At 41.2% G+C, this 12,494-nt stretch overlaps 1 protein-coding gene across 1 annotated transcript; it reads left to right on the top strand.

Annotated features, from left to right (window-relative positions):
- Positions 1-6,084: 6,084 nt before the first annotated feature.
- On the top strand, positions 6,085-8,565 carry LOC138366434 (uncharacterized). Its single transcript, XM_069327480.1, has one exon. The coding sequence runs from the start codon at positions 6,085-6,087 to the stop codon at positions 8,563-8,565; it is 2,481 nt and encodes an 826-aa protein (XP_069183581.1).
- The last annotated feature ends 3,929 nt before the right edge of the window (positions 8,566-12,494 follow it).

Raw genomic sequence — 12,494 nt, 5'->3', positions numbered from 1 at the left:
TATATATATATATATATATATGCAATTGACGATCACAAAACACTGATCATTTTATGCGGAAAATCCACAGAGAAATATGAAATGAGGTGAACGTTTCGGCTTTGTTAAAGCCTTTGTCAACACCAGACTGACTGATGCTTCAGTCAGTCTGAGTCAGTCACCAGAGTCAGTCTGGTGTTGACAAAGGCTTTAACAAAGCCGAAACGTTCACCTCATTTCATATTTCTCTGTGGATTTTCCGCATATATATATATATATATATATATATATATATATATATATATATATATATATATATATATATATATATATACATATATATATATATATATATATATATATATATATATATATATATATATATATATGTCGTACCTAGTAGCCAGAACGCATTTCTCAGCCTACTATGCGAGGCCCAATTTGCCTAATAAGCCAAGTTTTCATGAATTAATTGTTTCTCGACTACCTAACCTACCTAACCTAACCTAACCTAACTTTTTTGGCTACTTAACCTAACCTAACCTATAAAGATAGGTTAGGTTAGGTTAGGTAGGGTTGGTTAGGTTCGGTCATATATCTACGTTAATTTTAACTCCAATAAACAAAAATTGACCTCATACATAATGAAATGGGTAGCTTTATCATTTCATAAGAAAAAAATTAGAGGAAATATAGTAATATATGAAAACTTGGCTTATTAGGCAAATTGGGCCTTGCATAGTAGGCTGAGAAGTGCGTTCTGGCTACTAGGTACGACATATATATATATATATATATATATATATATATATATATATATATATATATATATATATATATATGCGAACAAGCCTGAATGGTCCCCAGGACTATATGCGACTGAAAACTCACACCCCAGAAGTAACTTGAACCCATACTCCCAGGAGTAACGCAACTGGCGTCCTGTAGATACCAGTTGCGTTGCTCCTGGGAGTATGGGTTCAAATCACTTCTGGGGGGTGAGTTTTCAGTCATATATATATATATATATATATATATATATATATATATATATATATATATATATATATATATATATATATATATATATATATATATATATTAGTATATTTTGGTAGCAGTCTTTCCTGTAGACATATTTTATTAAATATGACCGAAAAAGTAAGATTAATAATTCTAACACGAATTTTCTCAATCTTTCGTACATTATGCTTCACTGTTGGAGGTAAATCAAAAATCACTTCTCCAAAATTCATTTTTATTTCTAGTCTGACGCGACACGGGCGCGTTTCGTAAAACTTATTACATTTTCAAAGACTTCACAAATACACAACTGATTAGAACTTGCGTTTCCCTGATTTTATATCTACATTTGAGTGAGGTGGGAAGGGTGATGTGGCATTACATTTGAGTAAGGTGGGAAGGATGATGTGGCATTAGAGGATATTAATAGGGTATTAAAAGTATCAACACAAGACAGAACACGAAACAATGGATATTGAATAGAAGTGTTTGTAGAAAGCCTATTGGTCCATATTTCTTGATGCTTCTATATTGGAGCGGAGTCTTGAGGTGGGTAGAATATAGTTGTGCAATAATTGGCTGTTGATTGCTGGTGTTGACTTCTTGATGTGTAGTGCCTCGCAAACGTCGAGCCGCCTGCTATCGCTGTATCTATCGATGATTTCTGTGTTGTTTACTAGGATTTCTCTGGCGATGGTTTGGTTATGGGAAGAGATTATATGTTCCTTAATGAAGGAGGCATTTGAGCAGAGTTCCGTGCTGCGTTTCACTTACGAGACGGAAAAGGATGGGAAGCTGCCTTTTCTAGATGTAACAGTCATGGAAAAGAGCGGAGGTTTCCACACTGCAGTCTACACAAAGGAAACAAACATAGGAATGTGCCTAAATGCCAACAGCGACTGCCCTGACAGGTACAAGAGGAGTGTTGTTAACGCATACGTCGACCGTGCTCTCAGCCACAGCTCAGAATGGAAGCAAGTCGACGAAGAACTCTGTAGGGTAAGGCAGGTTCTAGTCAATAACGGCTTCTCCAATGGTTTCATCGAAGACATCATAAGAAGGAAAGTGAAAAGCCATGCAACCTCCGAAGAGACAACTAACACAACACCTATACCCCCTATTAGACTATTTTACAGGAACTTCTTTTCCACAGCTCATAAAACAGAGGAAAGGGTCCTGAAAGATATTGTTAATAGAAACGTTATCCCTACAGACAAAAATCAGAGGATACAACTGACGATTTACTATAAAACCAGAAAAACGGCCAGCCTACTCATGAGAAACTCTCCAGACACAAAACAGAACGCTTTAAAAGAGACTAACGTCGTCTATGCCTTCAAATGCCCACTTGGGGACTGTAAGCTCCAAAAAACCCAGTATATAGGCAAGACAACAACATCTCTTTCTAGGCGTTTAACGATGCATAAACAACAGGGCTCCATTAAGGAACATATAATCTCTTCCCATAACCAAACCATCGCCAGAGAAATCCTAGTAAACAACACAGAAATCATCGATAGATACAGCGATAGCAGGCGGCTCGACGTTTGCGAGGCACTACACATCAAGAAGTCAACACCAGCAATCAACAGCCAATTATTGCACAACTATATTCTACCCACCTCAAGACTCCGCTCCAATATAGAAGCATCAAGAAATATGGACCAATAGGCTTTCTACAAACACTTCTATTCAATATCCATTGTTTCGTGTTCTGTCTTGTGTTGATACTTTTAATACCCTATTAATATCCTCTAATGCCACATCATCCTTCCCACCTTACTCAAATGTAATGCCACATCACCCTTCCCACCTCACTCAAATGTAGATATAAAATCAGGGAAACGCAAGTTCTAATCAGTTGTGTATTTGTGAAGTCTTTGAAAATGTAATAAGTTTTACGAAACGCGCCCGTGTCGCGTCAGACTAGAAATAAAAATGAATTTTGGAGAAGTGATTTTTGATTTACCTCCAACAGTGAAGCATAATGTACGAAAGATTGAGAAAATTCGTGTTAGAATTATTAATCTTACTTTTTCGGTCATATTTAATAAAATATATATATATATATATATATCTGAAAACTCACACCCCAGAAGTGACTCGAACCCATACTCCCAGAAGCAACGCATCTGGTATGTACAAGACGCCTTAATCCACTTGACCATCACGACCGGACAAAATGAGGTGATAGCCGAGGCTATTTGAACCACCCCACCGCCGGCACTCGGATAGTTATCTTGGGCATAGCATTTTACCAAATCACCTCATTCTTTGGGGCAACACGTGAGGAACACAAATCCTCACACAAATTGGTCGATCGGCCAGTGGAGCGAGGCTACGTCCGTGGGATTATGCCTGAAAGCCTCTAAGGCAGAATCCCGGCTGGAGAAGCAAAGATATCGTGTACGGCTGGCATTGGAATGGTCAAAGACCGGAGTCTAAAGGAGAGACACCCGTGCCGTTCCGGACTTCCGTCTCTCTCTCTCTCTCTCTCTCTTTTGTGTTCCTCACGTGTTGCCCCAAAGAATGAGGTGATTTGGTAAAATGCTATGCCCAAGATAACTATCCGAGTGCCGGCGGTGGGGTGGTTCAAATAGCCTCGGCTATCACCTCATTTTGTCCGGTCGTGATGGTCAAGTGGATTAAGGCGTCTTGTACATACCAGATGCGTTGCTTCTGGGAGTATGGGTTCGAGTCACTTCTGGGGTGTGAGTTTTCAGTTGCATATGTCCTGGGGACCATTCAGGCTTGTTCGCATATATATATATATATATATATATATATATATATATATATATATATATATATAATATATATATATATTTTCCCACAGATTGTTGTGATATCATTATGTACAAGTTTCCTGATTCCTTAATAGCTACTTTAAACCTTGAATAAATGAGATCAACAGAAACAACGAAAATGATGATTATTGCAACATCGCGAAATTGTACCACCGAGTCATTGCATGATCGCGTTGCATTATTGTAGGAAAACTTGACTCATGTAAATCATTTAAATTGATTCTATTTTCGATAGCTACGAAGGACCACCACTTTTTGTGAAAAAGTGGAACACTAGGTAGAGCAAGTGGTTTGATATTAATTCCATGAACTAGTATCCTATGGATGTTCTTAATTAATAATACATTGAATATTAGAAGGAATGTATATTATGAGTCAAATTAACTCACTCAAAAACGGGGGTTACACGCCAAAAGATTAATATATCCCAAGCATGATTTCAGTGCTGGTTCTTCACTGAAGTAACTAAATGTAAATGAAAATTAAATGGATTATATAATAATAATTAGAAGCAAAGGTACTTCAAGATCCTACAGTAATATGGTTAAATATATAAACCAAATCAATGGGTTAGTAGTATTGATCTCATTAGGAGATCATTAAGGTAGCTAAGTTATTATGTCTCTACAAACCACAATTAACAGCTTACCTGTGAAAATAAGATATGTGAAATCAGTTGCCAGGCTCCACTTAGGACGTGTTGCGTCGGGCAAGTTGTCGCAGGTGAAGGCGGGGCAGCCTAGCGCCTCGCGTGACGTGAACTAGCGAGCTGTAAGCCAATTACAATGTAGAAATCTACGTAAATAAATACAGATACATCTAATAATAGGGAATTCTTCTTTATATGATTTAAATGATATATCTGACACTTCTACAGACATTAATGAAATATATTCCTATATAAATTACGTAATATGGCTAGAGAGTAAACGTACTGGATTTTGTTGTAAATAAATGGCCTAACGACAACTAGCCTAACTATTAACATGTGATCAGTGTTAAATAAAAGGTAATTAATAGTTGCAGGCGATGAGTCACAATAACGTGGCTGAAGTATGTTGACCAGACCACACACTAGAAATTGAAGGGACGACGACGTTTCGGTCCGTCCTGGACCATTCTCAAGTCGATTGTGAAAATAAATCGACTTGAGAATGGTCCAGGACGGACCGAAACGTCGTCGTCCCTTCAATTTCTAGTGTGTGGTCTGGTCAACTTAATTAATAGTTGCCGGGCCAAGTGTCCGTTGGTCGAGGGAAGACTCCAGTCCTCCGTCTTGAAACTACTGTTCCTAAGACGTCAACTACAGGCCGGATAATTAATTAGTGCCAGGACACTGCCGTTATGTGCCAAAATAACGTGGCACCGCTCTTGTGGTTGTAGGAGCAAATAAAATGACACTAAGCAAGTTCCTTGCAATGGCGCCTCTCTCTCTTGCGTGCTGCTAATATGGCGTCGATAGTAGGAATGGCGTCTCCTTCCTCCCCGGCTGCAGTACGCATGCGCAGAACGCTCCAAAGTATTCTTGAGTGTAAAGTGTTTTATTTACTTATAATTAATTAGGGAAGTAAGGAATAGTGACAGGTATTTATGTCACTAATAAATGTATTAAGGTGCAATATAATTTTGCATAAAGCAAGTCTTGGGCCAGATTCTCGAAGCAGTTACGCAAGCACTTACGAACCTGTACATCTTTTATCAATCTTTGGCGACTTTGTTTACATTTATTAAACAGTTAATGAGCTCCGAAGCACCAGGAGGCTGTTTATAACAATAACAATAGTTGACTGGCAAGTTTTCATGCTTGTAAACTGTTTAATAAATGTAACCAAAGCCGTCAAAGATTGAGGAAAGATGTACACGTTCGTAAGTACTTGCGTAACTGCTTCGTGAATCCGGGTCCAGCTTATTAAGACGGCATAAAAATAAGGAACTGTTTTACATTATAATATTTTCCACTGTAGGTGTTAATTTACCTAAACCAGCGAGTTCAGTAAGCAGTAATTTGCTGAATAAATAAAACAACTACATTAGCCATTATCCTTAGTAAAGGAAAGTAATTAACTGGACTCTGTTTAGATTCAACTAAATGTGGAGAGATTTCCTGTGACTTCCGGTTGCAACTCGCAGCTCCGTCATTGATACTAGGAAGAGTTTGACAAAAATGGCGGCGCAATAGAAAACATTAATTGGATTAATTCTACGAATTAGTAAAATTAGTAATTGCTATATTTAATACAATAATGGTGTATTATAGTACTAAAATGATGCATAAATGTTGTATAATTTCCAACACGTATTGATCACGTTGCACGGTATTGATCACGTTGCAGGTATTGATCACGTTGCAGGTATTGATCACGTTGCAGTTATTGATCACGTTGCAGGTATTGATCACGTTGCACGTATTGATCACGTTGCACGTATTGATCACGTTGCACATATTGATCACGTTGCAGGTATTGATCACGTTGCAGGTATTGATCACGTTGCAGGTATTGATCACGTTGCAGGTATTGATCACGTTGCAGGTATTGATCACGTTGCAGGTATTGATCACGTTGCAGGTATTGATCACGTTGCAGTTATTGATCACGTTGCAGGTATTGATCACGTTGCACGTATTGATCACGTTGCAGTTATTGATCACGTTGCAGGTATTGATCACGTTGCACGTATTGATCATGTTGCAGGTATTGATCCCGTTGCACATATTGATCACTTTGCAGGTATTGATCCCGTTGCACATATTGATCACGTTACACATATTGATCACGTTGCACATATTGATCACGTTGCACATATTGATCACGTTGCACATATTGATCACGTTGCACGAATTGATCACGTTGCACATATTGATCACGTTGCACATATTGATCACGTTGCACATATTGATCACTTTGCAGGCATTGATCACGTTGCACATATTGATCACGTTGCACATATTGATCACGTTGCACATATTGATCACGTTGCACGAATTGATCACGTTGCACATATTGATCACGTTGCACATATTGATCACTTTGCAGGTATTGATCACGTTGCACATATTGATCACGTTACACGTATTGATCACGTTGCAGGTATTGATCACGTTGCACATATTGATCACGTTACACATATTGATCACGTTGCACATATTGATCACGTTGCACATATTGATCACGTTGCACATATTGATCACGTTGCACATATTGATCACGTTGCACGAATTGATCACGTTGCACATATTGATCACGTTACACGTATTGATCACGTTGCAGGTATTGATCACGTTGCACATATTGATCACGTTGCACATATTGATCACGTTGCACATATTGATCACGTTGCACATATTGATCACGTTGTACATATTGATCACGTTGCAGGTATTGATCACGTTGTACATATTGATCACGTTGTACATATTGATCACGTTGCAGGTATTGATCACGTTGCACATATTGATCACGTTGCACATATTGATCACGTTGCACATATTGATCACGTTGCACGTATTGATCACGCTGCACGTATTGATCACGTTGTACATATTGATCACGTTGTACATATTGATCACGTTGCAGGTATTGATCACGTTGCACGTATTGATCACGTTGCACGTATTGATCACGTTGCACATATTGATCACGTTGCACATATTGATCACGTTGCACGCATTGATCACGTTGCACGTATTGATCACGTTGCAGGTATTGATCACGTTGCACGTATTGATCACGTTGCAGGTATTGATCACGTTGCACGTATTGATCACGTTGCAGGTATTGATCACGTTGCACGTATTGATCACGTTGCACGTATTGATCACGTTGCACGTATTGATCACGTTGCACGTATTGATCACGTTGCACGTATTGATCACGTTGCACATATTGATCACGTTGCACGTATTGATCACGCTGCACGTATTGATCACGTTGTACATATTGATCACGTTGTACATATTGATCACGTTGCAGGTATTGATCACGTTGCACGTATTGATCACGTTGCACGTATTGATCACGTTGCACGTATTGATCACGTTGCACGTATTGATCACGTTGCACGTATTGATCACGTTGCACGTATTGATCACGTTGCACGTATTGATCACGTTGCACGTATTGATCACGTTGCACGTATTGATCACGTTGCACGTATTGATCACGTTGCACGCATTGATCACGTTGCACGTATTGATCACGTTGCAGGTATTGATCACGTTGCACGTATTGATCACGTTGCAGGTATTGATCACGTTGCAGGTATTGATCACGTTGCACGTATTGATCACGTTGCACGTATTGATCACGTTGCACGTATTGATCACGTTGCACGTATTGATCACGTTGCACGTATTGATCACGTTGCACGTATTGATCACGTTGCACGTATTGATCACGTTGCACATATTGATCACGTTGCACGTATTGATCACGCTGCACGTATTGATCACGTTGTACATATTGATCACGTTGTACATATTGATCACGTTGCAGGTATTGATCACGTTGCACGTATTGATCACGTTGCACGTATTGATCACGTTGCACGTATTGATCACGTTGCACGTATTGATCACGTTGCACGTATTGATCACGTTGCACGTTTTGATCACGTTGCACGTATTGATCACGTTGCACGTATTGATCACGTTGCACGTATTGATCACGTTGCACGTATTGATCACGTTGCAGGTATTGATCACGTTGCACGTATTGATCACGTTGCACGTATTGATCACGTAATATCTGCAAAATGACCCATGTCATTTTGCAGATATATACTATATATCTGGTACTATAGTACACTATAGGACTATAGGACGGTACTATAGTACACTATAGTACCGTCCATATGTATACTATATATACTATATAAGACTTATTAATTCCGGAGAAATGGACGTAAGGAGAAACTCCCGCTTGGACTTATATAGCTCCTTACACTATGAGAGGCGGACTTACGATAAGGCCAGAGGGGAGGGTCCGATTGAATCTTCTCACAGCTCAACGGTCGGACTCCCGTTCGAACGGCCGGAAAGGTCCGTTTATTGATAGACCGAACAAAGAAAAATGCTTGCTTTTCGGACGGACGAACGTGCATTCGGACTTGCGGTCGGACTGACGCAGAGTTGGACTTGTAGCCAAACACGTCGACGCAATCACAAAATATTCACTATATAACATCTTGAACAAAAACAAAGTCTGCTAAACAAAGTCTTAAAACGAGAGAGGAAAAAGAATAAGATAATACCAGATAAACCAATAGAACAAACAAACAAACAAAGACGGACGCTAAGCTCCACAAACAACCTGATTTTATTGTTCATTCTGGAGTTTAAATTTGCATTTCAAAGACCAACAAAAGACTTGGCTCAAGTGTAATTGGTTTCCATTGCTTTTTGAAAATCTTGCTACGATCTTTGAGGCTCTTGATCCTTGCTTGTGACTGTTCGAAACTGTGTGTGTGTGTGTGTGTGTGTGTGTACTCACCTAATTGTGCTTGCGGGGGTTGAGCTCTGGCTTTTTGGTCGCGCCTCTCAACCGTCAATCAACAGGTGTACAGGTTCCTGAGCCTATTGGGCTCTATCATATCTACACTTGAAACTGTGTGTGTGTGTGTGTTACGGCCCTATTGGGTCGCAACTGGGTTCTTTCTCTGATGTTATTAGAGTTTGGGTATCCGGCCCCAAGTTAGTAGTGGCTTTCAAGAGGTGTGTTCTGTAACGCAAGTAAATTAAAGGGGAAGGGATAAAACTGCACTAAATTAAATATATAATTACACCACCACCATAAATAAATATATAAACAGTCACACACTGTTACTATGACTACACGTATGTACAATCACTCGTCTTCCTCCGAAGACTCAGGACGTTCACGGTGTTCAAGACGAGTGGTCCTGGTTCTCTTGTGGCCTCACAATGAATCCTATGATTCCCTCGGCGAGTCTACCCCGGCCACAGTCCAGCCAAATCACAGTCCCACTGGGTGCACCATCGTGGAGGCCTTCAACCACAATTCCATCCTGTAGCTGGCATGTTCCAATCAGCTACGCTACTTAGGCCACTCCACGACCGATACTAGGGTTGCGAGCCCTAGGCAGGAGCCTCGTGTGATTCCACAGATCACTCTCCTCACCACAACACCCCAGTGGCTAGTCTTCTCCACCAGTCAGCCCGGGTACGACAATTCCTGGTTCTGCCACCTCACAGGCAGGCTAACACAACAGTGTTCATCCTGGGGGGGTGACTCACAGTTTCTGCAGCAAATACGTGGAGATACTATGGCTGCCTTGGGTAGACTGCCCATCGTCCAATCCAGCAGCCCCAGGTCGACTCTGTAATCAGACACGTCATCAGTACTAGGGACACCCTAGGGCACCTCACTTACAGGCTTAGACACAAACGCCCACCTATCCACTCCATAGATGGCGTTGCTGTCTAAGCGTCACCTCACCAGAGGTCAGCAGCGGCTATGTTACGAGCTGATTAGGACGGGAAACCAGCCCCTGTGGCCGGTATATCTCGTCCTCACTAGATGGCGTCGTCCATTTGGAGGGGGTTTCGGGAGCTGACCCACAGATGGCGTAGTCGTCACTGCTCCGTGCTCGGACGTTGGGCTCGGGTCCGTAACAGTGTGTGTGTGTGTGTGTGGTTGTTCGAAACTCTGAACGTCTGCTTAGATCTCTGGATCTCTGCACGAAACTGAGTGCATGTGAAAAGTGTGGGTGAAAAGCTATATGTTCGTCTGTCCGAAACTGTTGGAATCTATTCAAAACTGCGAATGTGTTCGAAACTAATTTATCTATTTGAAACAGGGTAACTGTGTGGAACTATGTTTATATGTTCGAAATTGAGCGTCTGTTTATAACTGCGTGCGTTTCTTCATTCAAACTCTGTTTGTCTGTCCGAAGTGAATATCCGTTTAAAAGTGCGCCTGTGTCTTCTCGAAGCTGTGTGAGTCTGTCTTAAGCCCTGTCTGACTGTCTCTTGTACGGTACCTGCTGTCAGACCTATAGGTAGGTCGTCTAAAATCTTGTAAGGAATTTGTACCCTTAGGCTACCTGGTGTTCTGACCTTTAGAGTCGCGTGACGGTACATAAATAACCCAACCCACAAATATGAAAATAAAGACCACTGACGACATTTCGGTCTCTCCCTTGAACCCCATTGCCAAGTTGCAACTTGATAATCGTCCAAGACTGGCCGTAACAATATCACTTTTGTTTACTAGAGTAATTATGCCAACCTTGACCCATCCATGTTGGGCACATGCCCAACAGGAATCACCATTCTATACATATGTATGTGTCTCTAGACACTCAATTCCTAAACGAATCCTCCAGGCATCTGAAGATCTTCCGTCAGTCCTGAAAGTACTTTCGGAACCTGTGTGTGTGTGCTCACCTATTTGTACTCACCTATTTGTGCTTGCGGGGGTTAATCTTTGTCTCTTTGGTCCCGCCTCTCAACTGACAATCAACTGGTGTACAGGTTCCTGAGCCTACTGGGCCCTATCATATCTACATTTGAAACTGTGTATGGAGTCAGCCTCCACCACATCTCTGCCTAATGCATCCCATTTATTAACTACTCTGACACTGAAAAAATTCTTTCTAATGTCTCTGTGGCTCATCTGGGTACTAAGTTTCCACCTGTGTCCCCTTGTTCGTGTCCCACCTGTGCTGAAGAGTTTGTCTTTGTTCACCCAGCCGGTCGTAGGAAGCCGGTCGGCCGAGCGGACAGCACGCTGGACTTGTGATCCTGTGGTCCCAGGTTCGATCCCGGACGCCGGCGAGAAACAATGGGCAGAGTTTCTTTCACCCTATGCCCCTGTTACCTAGCAGTAAAATAGGTACTTGGGTGTTAGTCAGCTGTCACGGGCTGCTTCCTGGGGGTGGACCATAGTGTATAGTAGGTCCAGTGACCTACTATACACTATGGAGAGTGGCAAGCAAAGTGCTCCTGCACACTCTTTCAATACACATGGTCAGATTCCGTTCGGCCCAACAGCTTTTCTCACGTCCAGCTCCAATAGGTGCTTCTTGACCTCATCTCTTGTAATTTCGAACCTTTCCAAGGTCGCCTGGTTTGCTGCCACCTCTCCTAGCGCCGTGACCTCTCCCTGTTCTATTGTAAAGACCAATTTACACAATTTGTTGTGTGTGTTTGCGCGTGTGTTAGAGGAAAATATATGTAGTAGACATAATAGAGGGAAAAATTGATTGGTTAGAAAAGCGGGGTCCAAGAGCTAACACCTCGATAGTTACCTGGCCAGGCAGGTAAGACTAGCGAGAGAAGCAGTAAAGATCAGGCCTAAATGACACTGTTAATTATGATTTTAAGCCTTAACTCTCAAAGGTCAAAGTGCAAAACAGAGCGGACTGATAACTTTATCCTTGAGGATGGTCAAGATCTGTAATATCATATAGTTAAAGATACGGCAATAAAATTTAAGGCAACTCCTTTGCCTTAAACTGTTACCTCGAGGCATTGACCAGAGGGTATACCGACTCTCAGCACCCAGGAATATGCTGGGAATATTGCCTCAACCATTGACCAAGACTCCGACTAACGGAAAGACTCAGGAGAGTTACCATGGGTGGAAGGCTTTCTGCCTGAGCTAGGGTGGATATTTGCTTATCTGATTCCACTCTTGACTGGCCTTTTTTCTCCTTAATCCCTAT

Source organism: Procambarus clarkii, chromosome 19, assembly GCF_040958095.1.
Source record: "Procambarus clarkii isolate CNS0578487 chromosome 19, FALCON_Pclarkii_2.0, whole genome shotgun sequence".
Classification (NCBI taxonomy): domain Eukaryota; kingdom Metazoa; phylum Arthropoda; class Malacostraca; order Decapoda; family Cambaridae; genus Procambarus; species Procambarus clarkii.
The sequence above is the reverse complement of the archived record's forward strand: the minus strand, read 5'-3'. Positions and strand labels throughout refer to the sequence as shown.